Here is a 21748-nt window from a genome sequence, read left to right as displayed (position 1 = left end):
AGATTGAGTTTATTTTGATAACAGAGCCATCTATTAACAAATCAGCGAACCACGCATGTCTGATAGAATAAAAAATTCCGCTTAGTTCCAATTCAGACCACTAGATGTCACCCATACTTTTTCCATCACTTTCTGAATCGCGCTGACGAGATGTAACATAGCTAAATACATAAGCTCAAATTTCAAAGCCTAAATCATACTTACCTGGCGTAGGGGATACCGTGATCAAATAGGCGGTTCCCCCAGGGCGAGGCTGCTCCATTGCACTGCGGAACGGTTGACCCTTGCGATTACCCCTAATGCGGGTAACTCGGACGCGTAATTTTTGGTAGTGGGGACTGCGTACGCGCTGTCCCCCCCACATTATATATCTTAGAACTTTCTATCTATCTCGTCAGAGTTTTGCAGTGGGGTCGCGTTTCCAATCCAGTGGTAGATTCACTGCTACACTTCATTACGGATTACGGATTCTCCCAATCCATTAACGGTGCTTTTAGGTACCTCAAGCACCAGTAGCCGTCGCTTGCAACGAAGGGCTCGAAGAGTAAATTAACTCAGACGCAACCCACTGAGTTTCTCACCGGATCTTCTCAGTGGGTCGCGTTTCCGATCCGGTAGTAGATTCTGTGAAGCACGGCTCTTGCTAGGGCTAGTGTTAGCAACATCCCGGCTTGAGCCCCGTGAGCTCACCTACACGTTAGGGTGAAGCTGAAATAGCCTCTCAAGGCTATCAGCAATCAGCATAGGTAGGAAAAACCGACCTAATGCAGTATCACTTCATCTGGCTTCCCTCATGCAGTACGATTAATTCGTAACAGCTTGAAAGTTTGAAATAATATCGAGGAAGGCTATGTATTTGGTTTAAGCGGCATTTTTCTAATTTCACAGTAGGGCCATTTAAAGTTTAAAATTTGGGCAAAAACAAAATATCATACATAGCAAACTTCTTAGTTATTTAAATGGAGTAAACTTAATTGAAGTTTCATTAAAAACATCGAACGCTATGAACTAGCCTAAGCCTAAGACGCACAAAGTGCCAAATACTTACAAATATCACATACATGATAAATAATATACATAATATAATATATATACGCTAACATATTAGCTAATATGGTATAATTAAAATTCAAGTCAGTCAAGTTAACCATCAGGATTTATTTGAAGCTACCTAATTCCGATTTGGGGCATTCTGTGATCTATTATCCTAATATATCTGTCGGCGCAAATATGACTATTTACCTACTGATCATCAACTAATTACTCTGTGATAAGAAATTAATGTTAAACAGTTCCTTTTATTGTAATTTCAATACTTTAAAACGTGTTTGAAAAACGTGTAAACCCGCTCACGTGTTTGAAAAACGTGTAAACACGCTCACGTGTTTAAAACGTGTCAACACGCTCACGGGTACGAAGCCCCATAAATACGGCCGTGCTCTCTAGCACTGATTGATTCGTGTCCGAGCCGTTGTACTGTACGGATATCTCTGTAACGTTGTTATGCTTCTCGTGCAATATACGAAGTTCTTGTGAAGTTCTCGTGAAGTTTTGTTTCGGAAACCCAAACATGAGTTATCGTCAACAAAGCAATAACCGTGACGTCAGCAATGCTGACGTCACACTTTTTAAAAACGTTCCATCTGTATCTCCTCCGACATCAGAAGTGAAGGATCAGGACTCTACTCTCACTGGCGTGACGTGTTTGAACATGTTCGAAGTACAGCGGAAAAACATGATGCAGATGAGAATACCAGTAACGGTATCTGAGATCACGGGTCAGAAATTCTTCGGGAACAGACAGATTCCGATCCATGTGCTTGGTGCGCTACGATTGATATGTACCTCGATGAACGTCTACTGGATGGTGCACGGCTCATTGTAGTCTTCAGTGGGGCCCTGAAAGGCGGTGCCTTATCATGATTGTCGCGGATTTCATACGTAAGTGTCACATGGAGGCATTTGCGACTTATTTGCGACGCTTATCAATTTAAGCAATGGTAAGCCACAAAAGCGTGAATGCAGCATACGCAAGTCGTGTAATAGCGTCTGCTACCTCGATGGAAGATCTGAGCCACGAAGAAACTTTATCACATGGCATTTACTAGCGGAAATAGGACACGAAACAAGCTGTTGCAAGAAATTAAGGCAAGTGCAAGTCTCAAGTGGAAGTTCGATCACAATAATGGATCTGTCATGACGACAAGCAAGCAAACAAGAAAGCAAGCAATTTTTCGTGGGGAAGAAAATTGACACATTTGAAGTCGTCGTGACCTGTAAGATACACCGTCCGGTGCGTTCGTGTCTGACGATGCGGCGGTGTTCGGGTCCCGCAGGCGGATGCCAGTTTTTCGGGTGAAGTGTGTGCTTGTGCGTGCTTGACAAGTGTTCGCGGTTGGCTTCCGCAGTGTGGGAGTAACATCGTGTAGTAGAGGTGGAACCCGCAAAATTGTAATTTGCGTGGTGGCTGGTGGTAAGATGTCTTGTGAGTCTGCACAGGTAGCCAGAGGTGAGACTTCTGCGGTCGCAGCCCATCCAGTCTGCGAGAACCGGGCAGATCGCCTCGACGGTACGGAGGCCGGCCGACGGGTCCGCCAAATGACGAGACTACGCCTCCAGCACGGACTGCCGAGTTTGGAGCCCTCGCGCTCCGGCTGCACTTGCGCTAGGGCGCGCCGCCTCGTAGGAGACTGTGAGGTATCCTTGAATGACTCTGACCGCGATCGCGCGCTGCCGCCGTCGCAGCGCAGCGACGTTCTAGTGGGTAAGGACGTGGCACCAGACGGGTGATCCGTATAGTGCCATCGACCGCACGGGTACCGTCACCCTGCCTATTTCTGCCGTGAAGCAGTGGTGTATTTCGGTTTGAATGGTGGGGCAGCAGTTGTAGCTATGCTGAGACCTTGAAACTTGTATCTCGGGGTGGATGACGCGTTTGCGTTGTGGATATATGTGGGTCCAATAACTACATAGCACCAGGTGGGCTATGAGCTCGTTCATAGTCCACCCATCTAAGCAAAAACATTGCCACGAGTTGCCGCCGAGGCAAATTGATGGCGCGATGTCATCGACGGCCGCGAGCAACGCAGCAGCAGAGCGACGTGCCGGTAGCTGCGTAACATCGGGTGTTTTGGTAAATGAGAAAAATCTGGTGAGTCGTTTTACTTTTATTTGGAATCTGATGCCGAATGTTCTCTTGTCGAGAAATCTATTAGTAGTAGCTTCATAATTCAGGAATTTTATGCGATGGTTCTCATAAAGGGTCTGTTGTTTTGATCAAAACTGTACGGAACAAATCCTTTGCGATGATTTATTGCTTAACCATTTTAATGTCATGTACTACCCGATAGTTGTTTTAATCGGTTCAGTGAGATTGAGCATTCAGCGAAATAAGCACTTAAATCTAGTGTGTCCTTATTCGAAGCCCACACTTGCGTTATTGCTGACCAAGCTCGCAATTAGCTCATGGAATTGTTCTTGACATGTTCTTGACAAGAAGTGCTAGAAGCACATATTTTTTAAATTGTTCTATCCAACGTATAAAAAGGGTGAGCCCTCTTGAGCTTTTAATAATTCGCGTGCCATACCCCGAAAAGCTTTTTACTTTAAATGATACTGAAAACAAGAGATTAACCTTGACGAGACCAGAGAGCAACCGGTTCCCCTCGTACTAATGGACAGGTAGAGCGCGTTATGAGTGTCCTAAAAGCAATGTTAACAGCGGTAGACTAGTGATACCAGATCGTGGCAAGATGTTGTAGGTGAGGTTCAGCTAGCTATTAATTGCACGATGAGTCGTGTAACGAAAGCATCGCCACTCGAGCTTTTAATCGGCAAGGTTGCAAGACCGTCGTTGATGTGTAGCGATGTAGACTGAAATTGATATTGACGAAATTCGCGAGATAGCGTATGAGAACAAAAGATTATGATAAGGCGCGATTTAATCAAACAAAGGCGAAAATTTAAAATTTTCCGGTAAGCGTACGTACAAATATGCACACGATAGGTTGAGGAGGATATCAGTAGGTCATGTACCAGTCGAAGTTGATGTTGACAATGATCCTATTGAAGATGAGTGAGCCTAAGTTGTGCTGGAAACTCTAGTAAGACTCTATCGGCCGTATTGTGTTCGACCGTACTAGTAGCTATTACGTAGTCGTAGCCCGGTAGAAATCGATGTCTCTTGAGGCAACTCAAGTAGTCCGTGGGTGCGCGGTGCGCGTTTGGCTCTGACGGAGGTCGGGGTCTGTAAATACCATCGTGTGTAGTCAGGGGGTGATGCACACGGGCGATTCACGCTGTGGATGCGCATCATGAGGGCAATTGCGATTGCTGGTCGGCGGGAGAGCCGTGGCGATAGAGAGGCTTATGTGAAGTTTCGATAATTTAATTATGCTTAATTAAATGGTTGAATGAATAAACGACGGTGGTACAAGGCTCTGATCATCCTCCGCTCTTTAATTTGCTCTAGAAGTTTATTGTGATCAATTATTTCCGTATACTTGAGAATTTTCTAAGCTTTTACTATGTGTGTGTGCTTAATTCATCAAAATGTAGTGCAATCCCTAAATACGATTTTGTTGAAACTAGTGATTTAGAAGATGTAGAGTCAAAAGACCACGATACAACTAACTGATTAAAGTAAGGATTTTTGTTGTCCTATTTCGTGTGATTAGTAAAGATAAGTATTCGGTGTCATTTATAAAACTGGTAATTGAACACATCACCTAAATCGAGCGTGTGTTTTATGTTGAAGTTGGGTGCCGGATGGAGGTCCCACTTATTTGCGTCGCTCGATGGAGGTATCAAGGTTATCGTCACTCGATATAGGTGGCATGAGTTACTCTCACTAGATGGAGGTGATTGTAACGACAGTTTGTGATTGATACTGAATACTGATGAAATACTACTCACATTACTTAGTTTTGTAATGACTCTGGTTTCTAATGCTTATTGAGCGTTAATGAAATTTTTCAGTTGTATAGTGTGTCGCTAATAATTGGGTAATTAAATTATCTACTCACACAGGTTAAAGATCTTGTTGAAAGCTAACGTTATGTTTTGTAATGAAAGAATCCCAATCCTCAATCTTGAATGAATCAGGATTGGCCGAGACGAAACCTGTTTGATATTACAGAAGGTTATTTTTCTAGCAGGAGCGTCACACAGGGACGTGTGACATGTCAGAATGGCCGTGTCGTGATTTAAGACTTTTAGTAATATTAAGCCGTTATTTTGACTATTATTTTAAATGATGAAATGCTGTTTTGATAAATATCACAAAATGTAGGGTAGACTCCGTAACGCCACAGTATAAAATGGCGGTACGTGGACAGAGTCGTGGCGTTCCGTGTCAGACAGTCATCCAGTCCGTATCAGACGGTCCGTCCGTCAGAGTCAATGAGTCTCTGGCAGTCAGTCAGTCTGTTGGTATGTGGCACGAAACTGTCGGTTTACCCTGTCATTGTGAAAGTTGTGTGTGTTGGGTTTCAATAATTATTATTCAAAAAGTTTTATTGACTAAACTGAGTTCAATCGAACACGAGTGATAACGGAAACTACCGCTTAACCATCCCCGCCGCGCGCCGATTTATATTTCTTACTGCTATCCTGATAGTTACTTAAAATGTTTACCAATTTATGAGAAAGTCAGTATCAACATCAGCAGTAAGATCTAGCCGTTGGCCTTTGTCTTTGTTGACGGGTCGACCATCATTAAAAGTAAGCCTGTACATTACCCCTATCCTATTTTCCTTCCTTGAACCAATTTCAGAGCCCCTGTGGACCACGGTCATAATACATAAGGCCTAGGCCACAGCATCGTCCTACCTACATCCTTTAGAGCCCCTGTGGACCACGGCGTACGAGACCGCTCAGCACCACAGCATCATTCCCATGTGAGCTCTTCATTACGCTATTTATTTTCAGAGCCTCTGTGGACCACGGTCATAAATATAAGGCCCAGGCCACAGCATCGACCTTCACAATCCTTTAGAGCCCCTGTGGACCACGGCGTACGAGACCGCTCAGCACCACAGCATCAAACCCTCATAAGCCTAAACAAAAGGCAAGAAAAAAAAAAAAAAAAAAAAAAAAAAAAAAGAAAAAACATTACTTTTCAGAGCCTCTGGGGACCACGGTCAAAATGATTGACTATGACTGACTAACTTTGACCGACTTAGGCCTAGGCCCCAGCATCGTCCTAGTTCCCACTTCCATTAGAGCCCCTGTGGACCACGGCGTTCGAGACCGCTCAGCGCCACAGCATCAATCCTATCTACGAGAAATCAAATCGTGCAATTATGCGTGGAGCATTTGTATCGATATATCTACGAGTACATAAATCGTGCGAGTAAGCGTGGAGCATTACAAGCACTTCAATATCATCGCTCACCTCCCATGTACAGCATTCCTATACTTATAACAATTTTGTATAAAGCTTCTCAATCTTTATTCTGTACTACATAAGTACCACAGTGTACGCCCACTATATAAGTACCACAGTGTACGCCCACTGCATAAGTACCACAGTGTACGTCCACTACATAAGTACCACAGTATACGTCCACTACATAAGTACCACAGTGTACGTCCACTACATAAGTACCACAGTGTACGTCCACTACATAAGTACCACAGTGTACGTCCACTACATAAGTACCACAGTGTACGTCCACTACATAAGTACCACAGTGTACGTCCACTACATAGTACCACAGTGTACGTCCACTACATAATACCACAGTGTACGTCCACTACATAGTACCACAGTGGACGTCACAATATAAAACTACACAAAATAAGTTACTTTCAAAGTAACATAAAAAGGTACACAGATACCAATCTCAGAAACAGACATTCCATTGTTTCAGATGGACTCCAAGAACTCTCTGGTGATACACCATACATGGGCGGCTGGTGCAGAGCGCGCACCGCCTGTCAGTATGGCCGTGTCGGCGCAAATATGACTATTTACCTACTGATCATCAACTAATTACTCTGTGATAAGAAATTAATGTTAAACAGTTCCTTTTATTGTAATTTCAATACTTTAAAACGTGTTTGAAAAACGTGTAAACCCGCTCACGTGTTTGAAAAACGTGTAAACACGCTCACGTGTTTAAAACGTGTCAACACGCTCACGGGTACGAAGCCCCATAAATACGGCCGTGCTCTCTAGCACTGATTGATTCGTGTCCGAGCCGTTGTACTGTACGGATATCTCTGTAACGTTGTTATGCTTCTCGTGCAATATACGAAGTTCTTGTGAAGTTCTCGTGAAGTTTTGTTTCGGAAACCCAAACATGAGTTATCGTCAACAAAGCAATAACCGTGACGTCAGCAATGCTGACGTCACACTTTTTAAAAACGTTCCATCTGTATCTCCTCCGACATATCTAAGATTAAAAAATGGTGGTCGAATTGACCGCCTCCTCTTTTGAAGTCGGTTAAAAAGCGTGATTTTGCTGTTCCTTAAATAGCTCTTTAACATTCTATAATTCAAAAATATTTTCACTTTCTACGTAAATGAAGTGGGGGTAAAATTTTGCGTTATGCCAAAGTAACTATTCCACGCGAACGAAGTCGCGGGCAAAAGCTAGTATTTAATAAAAAGCTTACGTTCGTACCTGAGATTAGGGCTTCCTTCAACTTGACCACCACCACTTGACGACCAACCAACTCCCACCAATAGTAATGTCGTCGGTCAGGCTGCGCGATTTGCAAATGCGTTGTTTATGTCGTATAAGTTGTATTTAATTGTTATATAAAGTCATGAAGAATTAATTGACCCACGTAATGAGCAAGGTTAATTAGATGTTGCAAGCCGAAAACGATCTAAACACATATTTAAGTAATTTTGGGATATTTAAAATTTTCGTTTCCCGTAACAATCTCTTGGGTACGCTTTACTAGCAGGACATACTGATACATTTATTAATACTAGAGGTCCCGCAGTAGTCGAAATTCGACTATAACTAATTGGAATTGTAAGTTTGTACACTATTATGATTGTATTTTATACTTCTATAATCACAAATTTCGCCAAGGCTACACTATAAAAAAATATTAATAAAGACAAACAATATTTAATCTATACTCAATTTGACAACAGACGTCAAGAACAAAAGTTTGACAATAAATAGTATGCATGCGTGTGTGCGTCAAATTATATGTAGTGTGTGTAATGTTTTCTTTATTGATTTAATGTATCTTTTACGCATTATTTTTAAAAAATATTAGCATTGTGCACTTCTTCTCCATATTCTCTATAAGTGTAGAAAATTTCATACTCCTCCGTCCGCGCAATTTTCGTAAAAAGGGATACAAAGTTTTTGCTTCACGTATTAATATATAGATTAACCTATTAATCTTTATTAAACTATGACCACAAATAATAATAAAATAAATAAATAAATAAATGACGTTTATGTAGTATGTATTTGTATAGTAAATATTTTATTCGATCCTGGCGAGTCGTAGACATAATCATTAAGAACAACTTCTAGGATAATCGTTAATTTCCGGTAAAAAAATCACGTCCTTACGGATCCATCAGATGCAATAACCTTTGCATTAGACGCCTTCAGCTCTAACACTAGGAGCAGGCTTAGGGACCCCGGTAACCGTACTCGTCGAACTCGATAAAGAGGTCGACGTGCAACCTAACCTTCGATCAATAATACTACAACCTAACCCATGCATCAGCCCGCTGAGTTTCTCGCCGGATCTTCTCAGCGGGTCGCGATTCCAATCCGGTAGTAGATTCATTCGCGAAGCAGCTGCTCTTGAGTTGTTAGGTCTCCTTCGGAGGCGCTCGGGCAGCTGTTAGCAAATCCTACCCCTCCTGGCTGAGCCTTTGCTCGCCCACCTGTCCTGGTGAAATTGGAAATGGCTCAGGGCCACCAGTAATCCTTCAATCTTAAAAAAAGGAAAAAATGAGTCTTCCAGGAGCGCGAAGTCCACGACGAATGAAAAATGAAAGTAATAAGCATGATATTAAGCTATTTAAGTAATTTTAATTATGGTTCATAAAAATTTTATTATATTTATTTATTTATTTGGCTCACAATACACATTACAAGCTAAAAAGATACACAAAAAATAACATGTAAAAAAACTGGCTTGCAACGCGCACGGCTAAACAAGACAAATGTGCTGAGTTTGTACACAAAGTTTCTTACAGAGTTACAGCTAGCTTTAGCTATATATAGGACATAACAACACGATAACGAAATTAGGATTATTAAAATCTTTTGATATTCTCAATACAAACCCCAATATGGAATTAGGTTATAACTGTTAAATATTATAATTGAGCAGCATTTATCGTAGTAAACTTATTTTTATGAAATGTGTTTAGACATTTTCCTTTTAATTATATACTCTTCATATAAAGTAATTTATTAAACATTTATTTAAGGTTTACTCCTGTGTCACCTCCGTCAGCTATGTCAAAAAACAATAATTAATTCGTTTAGATTGTAATTTCGATTAAAATGTGTGATCAACTGCCTAATAACACAATGCTAATTTAAAAGCGCCTTGGCTATGCCTTTGACATTGCTATAGTTCGTGAGCGTCGATGAATACCATTAAGTGAACCGTATATTCGTCTGCCTACACGGGCAATAATAAATTAAAATATTTAAAATGTAATAAGTACAAAGCGTTCTTTCCTAAACCTTGAATCTTAAGGAATATGGTTCCAAATTTTACCATTTAAAAGTTGCTTTAGTCTTCAGGCCGAAAATTACAAACACTTATTTGACTTATTTCTCTTAAACTGATATGAAGTAGACTATCGCCAGTAGAACCGAAGGCAATAGGCATTGATTATAAAAAGCCGTTGCTTTGAAAAAAATTAATCACCTGAATGATAGGATCACCTGAAGCGAAACGGAAGAAGTGAATTGCGAATTGTAACGTGTTCCTGAAGTGTTCTAAGAGTTACCATCTCGCAGAAGGAGGTAGCGGGCGCGTGAGACGCACAAGTCTGCCGCCGTCGAGCGGGGGCAGACTTGTGCGTCGAGCGGGGTTAGTAAATGCCTGGGGCAAAGCCAAGCCGCTGCCTACCGCTTAATACTCTCCACAAGCCTCTTTTGAAGAAGGACATGTCAAGGTCAAGTCAGTCGACGCAGTGTTAGCTAGACAGCATTGGGGTCGTGCACCAGCCGCACTTCATGCAAAATAGACAACCGTCTTCTGAATCATCTGAACTTACTCATCTGTCATTAATTTACAGATTTCCTGACAATGCGATATAACTCAGAAAAGAGACAACAGTTTCAATAAAACCAAAAGAATAGTTTTTCAATAATTTTGCACGTACCTACATCTTCTCTTTTTAATCTATATCTATATATAAACATGAATTGCATTCGTAAGGGCCTGTGCACACCACGTTTTTTAAGCGCGCTTTTATCCTACAGAGCGGCTTGTTGTCGTCTGTATCGATTCAAACGCGTGTCGACGGCGCGTTTTTATCCCACAGAATGTTTTTTTTTTCTTAGATGGTTGGACGAGCTCACAGCCCACCTGGTGTTAAGTGGTTACTGGAGCCCATATACATCTAGAACGTAAATGCGCCACCCACCTTGAGATATAACATCTAAGGTCTCAATAGTATAGTTACAACGGCTGCCCCACCCTTCAAACCGAAACGCATTACTGCTTCACGACAGAAATAGGCAGGGTGGTGGTACCCACCCGCGCGGACTCACAAGAGGTCCTACCACCAGTAAGAGGTGGTGGTTTCTTGTCTTTGTATCGATTCAAACGCGTATTTGAATTTATACAGGTGTGCAAAGGTCTACAGGCTGCGTCTGACTTGCGTGCGTATCGCGTCTGTATCGCTACGAACGCGCGTCGACGGCGTGTTTAAAATACCTGGTGTGTTAAAACTCGAGAACGGCTGGATCAATTTGGCTAATTTTGGTCTTGAATTATTTGTGTTAGTCCAGAGAAGGTTTTAAAGGTAGATAAATATAAATATGCTAGGAATTAAATAAAAATAACAATTTTGTTTTTCCTTTGATCGGACGGATTCCTTTTGGTTTTTTTAAGTTTTTTTTATACAAAAGTTTAGGTCTTTTATTTATCGATTGAGGCACTACGAAGTCTGCCGGGTCAGCTAGTTCCTTATAAATTTTGTGGAAGCCTCCAGTACAACCGGAAGCACGTTTTGAGTTAACACAGAGGCATCGGTCTCCAAATGTATATTTACAAATGTAATGATTCAAACACGTAGGTCTGTACATTGTTGGGTGTAAAGTTCACTATTCAATTCAAATTTCAATTTCAAAATACATTTTGTTGCGTCTATTTCTTAGAAGTATCTTGAGGTGGCCAAGAAAATGAATAAATGCGTTTACTTCTTCAAATTATCATTATATTATTTTTAATTATTTTACAAAATAGAAATGTCACGCGCGTCCATCTGTTTTTCTTCGTGTAATAAATTTAAATTTTGACAATTGGTGCCACTATTGTGTTTCCTGATTGGTTCGTGCGATATGACGTCATCGTTAGCCAATCGCAGCCATCAATGTATGAGCCGGCCACTGACATAGGCCACTACATTGTACGAATGTTTGCGCGCATGTGAAGGGCCGTCAAACATTCATTTGCAAACCTAGCAGCTGTGCAAATGGGTTCGCATACTCAATTTGCGAACCCGTTTGCGCTTCCTCCTACACTTGTTTACGAATGTCTCACGAATTTCTCCTCCTTTTTAATTCGTCAATAGAACATTGAAAAGAAAAAGAGTTTTGAATTCTTTCCCAGACATCATTAACAGCCATGCTGTTTTTATGGGATTTCTTTTGATGAAGATACGCTACACAGTAGACGTCACGAACTATGAAAATGGCGATACGTCCGTTACCTTCGCAATCGTCGGCGCATCTGGGCAAGCGAATGTGTGGGAGACTACGCGAGGGTTCGAGGTTCGCGCGCTTTGATGTCTGTTAAAAAACCGACACAGCTTGGAAAACCACGAATGCAGCGAAAATTTTGCATAATCATTCGCTAATGTCGTCCCACACTTGCGGGTTTGCGTATTCGTGCGCATGTGAGTGACCGGTATTACGCGACGTTGATTCGTTAACACATTTTTAAATTTTGGTTTGTTTTTTAATAAAGTTTATAATTACGGAAGTCGGAATCATACATGACATTCGGGCCACGGATGTCTAATATCTTATTGTATCTGGTCGAGGGAAATCGCCGAAGAGTTCGACGTGAAACTTAGCATACCATCAGTCCACTAAATTACCAGGTAGGTCTTCTCACTAGATCGCGATTTCGACCCACGGATGCCTTCAAATGCCTCTTTAGAGAAGCATAAGTCTACTAGAGGCTCTTCGTATGTATGTGTCCCTAGTAGGTGTTTTGGACTGTGAATAAAGTTATCCATAGGATCCATGGAAAGCTGTTTGTTTCATTCATACGCAGTCTGAAAATTTGACACACGTTCACACTCAGTGGGCTGTTTTTTTTCTCTTTTTTTTCTTTTTTTATTGCTTAGGTGGGTGGACGAGCTCACAGCCCACCTGGTGTTAAGTGGTTACTGGAGCCCATAGACATCTACAACGTAGACGCGCCACCCACCTTGAGATACAAGTTCTGAGGTCTCAGTATAGTTACAACGGCTGCCCCACCCTTCAAACCGAAACGCATTACTGCTTCACGGCAGAAATAGGCAGGGCGGCGGTACCTACCCGCGCGGACTCACAAGTGGTCCTACCACCAGTAAAAAAGTCATTACCATCATTACCAGTATCATGTAGACAACAAACACACAAACGTAAGTGATAAATAAATAAAGAGGGCAAGTCACGTTACCTCGGAGAAATCAAGTACTAGGCTCACATAAATGCAAAAAGATATCTCACATTACAATGCCACCTGGTGTCAAATAGAGTAAAGTCACGAGTAGCTCCTATAAAGATTGTGTAGCATTAATACTGGTAATTATGATAAAACCTAGTTTCTGTTCTCAAAACATACATAAAAATTAATGTGAACATTACACGTATAAAACGGCGCAAAACAAAAACTACATAATTGCTGTTGCAAATCATAACAAATGTTTTATGAGAATATTTTTGCAATTTTAATTTCACTATGTTTTGAAATTTTTGAGTATTTTGATTAAATTATAATTATTATAGTTCCTCTACTCGAGCTCTAGGCTCGGTTTACTGAGCTCCCGCCCCGAGACCCTCAGGGAAAGGGTGGCTCAGTTTCCCCTCCTACGAAGACCGTATCCCCCAGGACTTTCGTGATGATGATGACCGTGTGTATGGCAGCTTGTTTCTGCATGATGTGTGGGTTGATGTTTGCATCTAATTTATCTAAGTATTTCTGTAGGCTTTTGGCTATTACTCCGGTTGCTCCTATTACTATTGGTACTATTATTATATATTATATATTATATACTATTATTATTATATATTATAATTATTATATTATATTATATTATATTATATATTATAATATATTATAATTATAAATTTGATATAATGTTATTCTTTGTGTAAGAACATGAGGAATAAAAGCATTTTTTGTGTACTAGCTAAACATGCAGTGTATTTATATTTGTGGTAATAAGCAATTATCTTGCCATATCGCACGCTTAGTATTAAAGTGACTGAATTCAAAAAATCACTTTTTTGGCAAATCGCTAAAAACAATTTGCAATTAGAGGTCGGGCTGTTTATTTAGCTATAAATATTGCAATATGATAATTTTACAGTTTAACTTTTGCGTTTATCAAAGTATATGAAATTAGGATTTAAACGTAGTTTAAATTTTTATTAAATATTATTTATTTTGTATATTACTGGCTGTTAAAATTGTGAATGTAGTTTTAGGTCGTTTTAATATTAAATGAAAGGTTATTCGTTAAAAAGTATAACAACTTCGTTTGTTTTAAGTCATTTTAATTTTAAACACACATACAAAGCGACTGGCCATTTTAGGTATAAGTCAAACTATTACTAAAAATAATAACATTTTTTCTCAGTTTGGTCTCTTTTAATGGAAACTAAAATCAACAATAAAGACAAACTTGTATTAAAACTCCGAAAATTATTAACGTTGTTGCACTTATGTTACTAGAACTTAAAAAATACACTTTCATTATAAAACTAATTAATAGAATCTGGTTATGTTTATTTACTTAACATAATTAATAGTTTCACAGAACTTTTTAATTTGTTACCAATAATTATCTAATTAACTAACAAACTATAAGTAATTAAATTCTAAGACATAATTGAATCAGTCTCACATTAAACTTGATTGGGCTGCTTTGGTTCAAATCAGTTCCAGCAGCTTATATTATAAAAATTTTCAAAAGTAGTTAATCGTATAATCCAACACAAAGGTTTCGCAAACCTTTTCTAATCCTTTTTTCTTATAAATTTAATTTACATAATTTAAAATTATAAAAAATAAAATCAGTTTCTTTGCAGCTAACATTACAGAATGGAATCATAAAAATCAGAATAAAAATTAGGTATCAAATTCTTAGTAATTAACTCGCGTAAATCTTTTTTTTTATTCTCGCTCAACTCTTGTTTGCCTGTGTAAGCCTTAACTAGTGTTAATTGGTTTAAAGGCAACATTTTAGTTCGCCTGTTCCGGACATATACTTCAGAAAAATTCTGCTGTTTGTATGATTCTTTAATAAAAAAATAAAACGGGTTATTCTTTGTTACCTTAATCATTTTTATGTCATTCCATACAACAGTTTTCCCATCTTTGGTTCTACTAAAATTATACCCCCAACATTCTTGCAGATTTTTAAAATCATAAAAGTTATTAAAAGAACACTCATTAACTATAAACCTGCAACCTTTTTTCGTGAATTTTTAATGATCGATACATATTGATGGGGAGAATATATTGGTCCCGATTTCAAATTCTTTTTGATTTCCTTCTCTATAAGGCTATGTACATTGTCGGCCTCATTTTGTGTATGGCCCTTTATTAGGTATTTATGTGTAATAGATTTTATATTCAAATGTGTCACTGCGTAAAGATACACCGTAACGATAAACTTATTCTTGTTCTGCCCTCCACAATTATCCGAATACAGTATAAGATCAAGGCCTTCGTCATTAGTAGCTGTAGCTCTGCTTTCAGTACAAAGATATTCAAAATAATTTAATAAACATGACCCTATCTCATTGGCACCTCTTTTTGCGTCTGTTTCGGACCAAAAATAACAATGCACACTGTTATATGAATCCTGAATTTTTTCTTCTACTTTTTTGTTTAAAGAGGTAACAGTAAAATTATAGCTATTGAGTTTACTTTTATAGTAGAAGGCTGAAGTATCCCCTTTAGGTGTTTGAAGAACTGCTTGAAGATCAAATAAAATTACTTTATTATTATTGTCGATTTTACATCGATCGTTATATTTTGCTTGTCGACTGAGGGTTTTTTCTTCCAAATGACAATTATATTGTTCTTGTATCAGAAGCTTCTCCTCAACGGATGAATTTTGATATTGCAGACATAGGTCGCATTGGTCTTTACGCGGTCGAAAGAATGATATATTAAATTGGGTGGTAAATATTTTATAAAATGTGCAATATTTTCCAGCAGACTTATTTTTTTGTTTTTGTACCTCTTCAAAATCTCTAAAAAGATCGACTATCGTTTTACTACCATCTATGTATTCACGCGTCGATGATTGGCGTGTGTAATGGGAATCTGTTCTTGGAATCGAGTTAATAAATTCTTTGATGTCAGAAATTAATACCTCATCTGATTTACGGTTACAAGTCATTCCTCTAAAATCAGTCTTCAAAACTCCATGTTCGTCAGTCTTACTTCTAACCGTACGAACCACACGATCAGATATATCCAAAGTATTAAGAAAAAAAACTTTACAAACGCGGATTGGATTACCGTTAACAGTAAAATGGAAAGCTTTGTTACAATTTCTTGGGGCCAAAGCATTGGTATATTTATATTTGGGTTCAATATTAGTTAAGCATGACAAAATAAAAGATCGCTGATTATGAATATCCCCAATTCCCCAATATTTATCAAAAATATTTTGCCTTTGAACAGTATTAATCTTGGTAAAACATCGCAATCTGCATGTATCATTACATGGTGGTTTGAGTTGACGAGCTTTAGTTATTGTATTTTTGCTATTAATATATGATTTACCTGAATTTCTCAAAATCTTACATTTCGTTTGTTTCCAATTTTCCGGTTGTCTAGTGCGTTTTCTACCTTTAGTAAAATCTGCAACAGCTGCTTTATTTGCTGCCGAAGTTGAATCATGCATTATAGTATCTTTCATTATGTCACTTGTTCTTTTATCAAGTTGTATTGATGGGCCCGATCTAGTATTTTCTTTGTTATGAGCATTATGTTCTTCCGCAGACTCATCGCTAGAGCTATTAGATGATGAAGAACTTGATCTTGAGGTAGAAGAAGAACTACTACTAGAACTCGAACGATAAATAGATGTAAATAAAACATTACCCCGTTTCTCGTTTTGTATTTGAAAAGAAGGATCACCATCGCTTAAATCTGCATCGCTTTCATCAGGATTAACAGGTGAAACGCGATAATCTATAGGTGTTTTTTTACGGCCTTTAGTAGCTTCAAAATATTCTGATACATCCATATATTGTTGATTTTCAGGTTTATTTTTAATATCACATAATATCTGTAAGTAATTAGGAAAGGTTACTATATAGATTCATATAAATAAAGATAAGGTAATTTCCTATATATAATAATATTACATCAATAAATAGAAAGTAAAAGTAAAGTTAAGAACGTACCTGAACTTCAATACTCTGACTTTTAATAGTATCATTAGGTTTTATCAGCTCATTAGATGAAGTATCTGCCTATAAATGATAAATAATTATATTTTAGGTGATTAATATAGGTAAGCATAGGCGAAATAAAGTGCCTTCAATTCAATAATTACTTACCTGGTTGTCAAGATTTTGATGAGGACTTTTACTATTTTCAGTCTGAATTAAATCAATAATTTTTCTTGATCGCGATGACATCCTAAAAGAAAACTCTGATAAGTCCAAAAGCAAAGAATAAATGTTTAGCAATTATTAGTTATAATAAGACTCAACCCTGAACACAGCTACATCGCAAATTCCGTGAATAAAAATATGCATTATTATTAATCAAGTACAGTCCCTTAACTGTATGTAACTCTAGACATGTTATCAATATTTGTAATAAATAGATCTAACACTGAATTGTACGCCAATACAAATATTTTTGACTACATTTTTACTTTCGAACTGACTGAAACACGAATGTGGTCAAAAAACATTATCGTTTTTTAGTTTTAAATGGACTTAAAACTGATTAATCTGTATAACTACAAAACAATTTTACTATTAAAAAGTCTCATTGCTTAGAAAGTCAAAATATTACAAAAAATATGCATAAAACTTACCTTAAATAATAATATGAAACTGACCTAAACACTAATAAGACACTTTTAAAATAACCGCCGAAATGTTTCAATTGTAACAGTTGATCGAACACTGAATATGTCTGTGTTATTTCAAAAGACGTGATCAAGGACACGAGTGTGAAAGAGACCGAAAGTTTATAAAAGTAAGATAGAACTACTTTTATATTAATTTCTTAGCGTCACGTTCTAGATGGCGTTGTAAAAGTCATGCAAGTATAACTAACTCATTTTAGACTTCTTAGGAATTAGGTCTCAAATATATTAAGTGTATAATCTATGGAATTAGGTCCCTTTAATACTAAGCGTGCGATATGTGCGTTGAAAATAATTTCAAATATTATCCAAAATTCTTTTATTTTTAAAATCGATCGCTAACTTACTTAAACTAGAGGGCCCGCAGTAGTCGAAATTCGACTATAATTAATTGGAATTGTAAGTTTGTACACTATTATGATTGTAATTTATACTTCTATATTCACAAATTGCGCCAAGGCTACTATAAAAAAATATTAATAAAAAGACAAACAATATTTAATCTTTTCTCAATTTCCACAGATGTCAAGAACCAAAGTTTGACAATAAATAGTATGCATGCGTGTGTGCGTCAAATACATGATATGTAGTGTGTGTAATGTTTTCTTTATTGATTTAATGTATCTTTTACGCATTATTTTAAAAAAATATTAGCATTGTGCACTTCTTCTCTATATTCTCTATAAGTGTGGAAAATTTCATACTAATACCGTCCGCGCAATTTTCGTAAAAAGGGATACGAAGTTTATTATGCTTCACGTATATAATAAATATGGTGGCAACAAAAGTCACGTTCGTCGTGTCAAATCAACTACTAGGACTCCATACCGCTAAGAAGGTTTCTTTAAATGAGATAAACCCTAGCTATCGTTTGTAATGAAAATTACGTTCATTACTACTTTATTATATTTATTCATACTATTTACAATTCATACACGATAACTGCCTTCTAGAACCACTAATCGGTGCGTGATAAAATATTGTTCCTTGTTTTCCGATTTAAAACTCAAATTATTATTATATTAAAATTTATACGTTTTTAACCTAGCCCATCAATTACCGTTTCAACGTATGTACTTTGAAGTATTCTTTAATTTATTTAATAGCCACCAGTCAATTATCGTTTCACGTACCTACTTTCAAATATTTTTTTAATTTAATAGCCACCAGCGCTGTCTTTTAGCATCCTCTGCGCGGAAAGCTATGTACTAGGACGACATAAATGCACAAAGGTTCGATAAAAAGTTGATGTTTACTCGCAATATTACTCACCAGATACGCAGGTGCACCGTTATTATTATCAATGTGCGTTTTTTGAAGGGTTTTAAAGGAGATTAAAACCCGTTGAGTAAACTACTGGTGCACTATGCACTCCTGGTTGTCATGCGAACTAGTTGGATGTTTTTTTTTTTGCTTAGATGGGCGGACGAGCTCACAACCCACCTGGTGCTAAGTGGTTACTGGAGCCCATAGACATCTACAACGTAAATGCGCCACCCACCTTGAGATATGAGTTCTAGGGTCTCAGTATAGTTACAACGGCTCTCTTCAAACCGAAACGCATTACTGCTTCACGGCAGAAATAGGCGGGGTGGTGGTACCTACCCGTGCGGATTCACCAGACGTCCTACCACCAGTTCTGTCCTTCCATGTACCATACATAGATAATACACTTAATATTTAAGTGTAATAAGGAACCATACGAGAGGCGAGTAAGTGCCCGCCATTGATCAATAATTACATGACAAGATTAAGTGTGATTTTTGTTTGTAAATTGTTTTTTGGGAAAAAAGTTCCAAATGTTTTTTTATTCTTTTTAAATATTTTCAACATTACCTTCAATTTTAACCCTGAAAGTTTACCCTCCACCAGAGACCCGTCACAAGGCTCTTCCCGGGACCAGCTGATCATCTCTGTACGTCCACGTTGCTTGAAAGAAGCAATGTAGTCAAGAATCCCATTTTTACACGCTTTATATTAGCTTCATTTGTATGTATGTTTGTATGTTCGTAACTGACTCCTTTACACGAGATTTTGACCCACTTTAAACGGCCAGATTTCATTCAAAATTGTAGATTTATCGAGGACCGATGACAATACACTAATTTAATAAGATTATTCCATTATTCAATTTGCAAAATAAGATTTTTGCCAATTTATATAATTTTTATATATAGTCGATAAGGCAGGAATTGATGTTAAAGTACTTAATGGTTTTTAAAAATACGCTTTTATAGAAAATTTAACTAAAAAATGAAAAATAAATAATAGTTTAAATGATATTTACACGCTTTTTAAGATATTATTGAAATAATAATTCTTCTACTCATATCTGTCAGAAAAATATTTATAACTAATAACACCATGCACCCCACGCTTTTTTTACGTTAAAATATATTTTACACTATTTTCAATTTAAATTTATTAAAATTCATTTTCTAATTTTTAGTTGAATTTTATATAAAGCGTGTTTTTTAGTTTTTTTTAAACTATTATTTATTATAGGAGTTATAGGTTATCATAGTTAATCTAATAACTAGTCTTCATTGGTGAACAAAAAGCTGCTTAATAGGAATAGTTCGAAGGTGTTTCCAGGAGACGGTCAAGAGAATGAGGAAACAATTGATGATAAGATCAGAAAAACAAAAAGACATTTCTTACGAGATTTTATTTACACATTGCGATAAGCGTCGTGGCAGTTTCGTTTACAATTTCTTCATAAAAAGGTCCGTAATATTGAACTGGCATCTCTAGAGTACATCTTGACACAAAAAGTACACAAGAGGAACATTTTATTAAAAATAATTACCGAATTATCTCCTAGTTTGACTTTGCGATAGCCACGATAAATTGTAGCTACATTTGTGTAAGCTCTTTCTTTAGCTTCAAGTTAAACAGATACATCACGTTTGACAAAGGCTTACGGCCTGGCCACGGGGATCGGCGGTGCGAACAGCGAAGCGGTGGGCGAGGCGACCATTCGCGCAGCACCGTTTGCAGGCCACGGGTACTCACGTTCGCCGCCGCGACTAGTAAGGAAGTCCGACAGCGAAATGTCTATATCGAAATTATCTCGATATTGCTTACAAATTAATAGTTTTTTGGTTCAGGACCTATTATTTGGAAAAGATTGTGAAGTACATGATTTGAATAAGAATCGGAGTATACCTATAGATGGAGAATTCCACAAGAAGTACGAGAAATACTTTGAGTGGCTAGACTTCCAAATAGCTGGTCTAGCTAGTATTTCAACTATTTTTTTTTATTGCTTAGGTGGGTGGACGAGCTCACAGCCCACCTTGTGTTAAGTGGTTACTGGAGCTCATAGACATCCACAACGTAAATGCGCCACCCACCTTGAGATATAAGTTCTAAGGTCTCAAGTATAGTTATAATGGCTGCCTCACCCTTCAAACCGAAACGCATTACTACTTCACGGCAGAAACAGGCAGGGTGGTGGTACCCACCCGCGCGGACTCACAAGAGGTCATACCCCCAGTAATTACGCAAATTATAATTTTGAGGGTTTCATTTTTATTACACGATGTTATTCCTTCACCGTGGAAATCAATCGTGAACATTAAAATTTGTTGAGTACGTATTTCATTACAAAAATTGGTACCCGCCTGATATTCGACTACCGGTGCATCGCTCAACACCGGACGTCTTATCCGTTCGGCCACGACGAGTTTAAAAATATAAAAAAAAAAATTAATAAAAAATATAAAATATAAAAATTTCGGCGTTCATTTTTCGCGGCGAAAACAACTAAACTCATTTAATCACTGCACTATTCGCCGCGACTACCGCTCGACTCCGTGGCTTGCGCCGTCCTTATTCATGCATTTGTTTTGCTCGCCCGCCGCACCGCGCGATTCGCTCGGTACATTTCGCCGGTCGCTTCGCCGGTCGCCGGTGCGCGTGGCTTGTTAGGTACATTTCTATGCGCTTGTTTTAGTCGCTAGACGCTTCGCCGTTCGCACCGCGCGAATATTCGTATCGGCGAATGTCCCGTGGCCAGGCTGTTAGTGTACCAAAGTTTACATTAATTATAAAATATTAATTATATAATTATATTATACATTATCAAGTACATAGCGAGGGCAAGATGAATTACTACATTAACTATTTAATTAGATGAAGTTTACAAGCAAGCATTTAAGTAATAATTTTATCTAAAGTGATTAAAAATGGTTTGCATATTATTATGATTTGCTTCGTGAGGATACGTCACCA

The 21748-nt window shown here is 37.9% G+C and overlaps 1 protein-coding gene and 1 non-coding gene across 2 annotated transcripts; one reads left to right on the top strand and one right to left on the bottom strand.

Moving 5' to 3' along the window:
• The first annotated feature begins 196 nt into the window (after positions 1-196).
• LOC114250106 (U1 spliceosomal RNA) lies at positions 197-358 on the top strand. Its single transcript, XR_003625039.2, has one exon. It is a non-coding gene; the product is annotated as a U1 spliceosomal RNA (small nuclear RNA).
• Positions 359-13926: 13568 nt separating this feature from the next.
• LOC114245476 (uncharacterized) lies at positions 13927-17054 on the bottom strand. Its single transcript, XM_089738086.1, has 2 exons — positions 16815-17054; positions 13927-16696 (listed from the first exon to the last, which is right to left on the bottom strand). The coding sequence occupies exon 2, from the start codon at positions 16652-16654 to the stop codon at positions 14846-14848; it is 1809 nt and encodes a 602-aa protein (XP_089594212.1). The 5' UTR covers positions 16655-16696; positions 16815-17054; the 3' UTR covers positions 13927-14845.
• Between the last annotated feature and the right edge of the window lie 4694 nt (positions 17055-21748).

The sequence above is a fragment of the Bombyx mandarina genome, chromosome 24, assembly GCF_030267445.1.
Source record: "Bombyx mandarina strain Sakado chromosome 24, ASM3026744v2".
NCBI lineage: Eukaryota > Metazoa > Arthropoda > Insecta > Lepidoptera > Bombycidae > Bombyx > Bombyx mandarina.
This window is presented reverse-complemented; position numbering and strand designations above follow the sequence as displayed.

Coding starts and splice junctions, on each gene's coding strand:
- LOC114245476 (XM_089738086.1), bottom strand. CDS start 16,654: ATGGATGTATCAGAATATTTTGAAGCTACTAAAGGCCGTAAAAAAACA.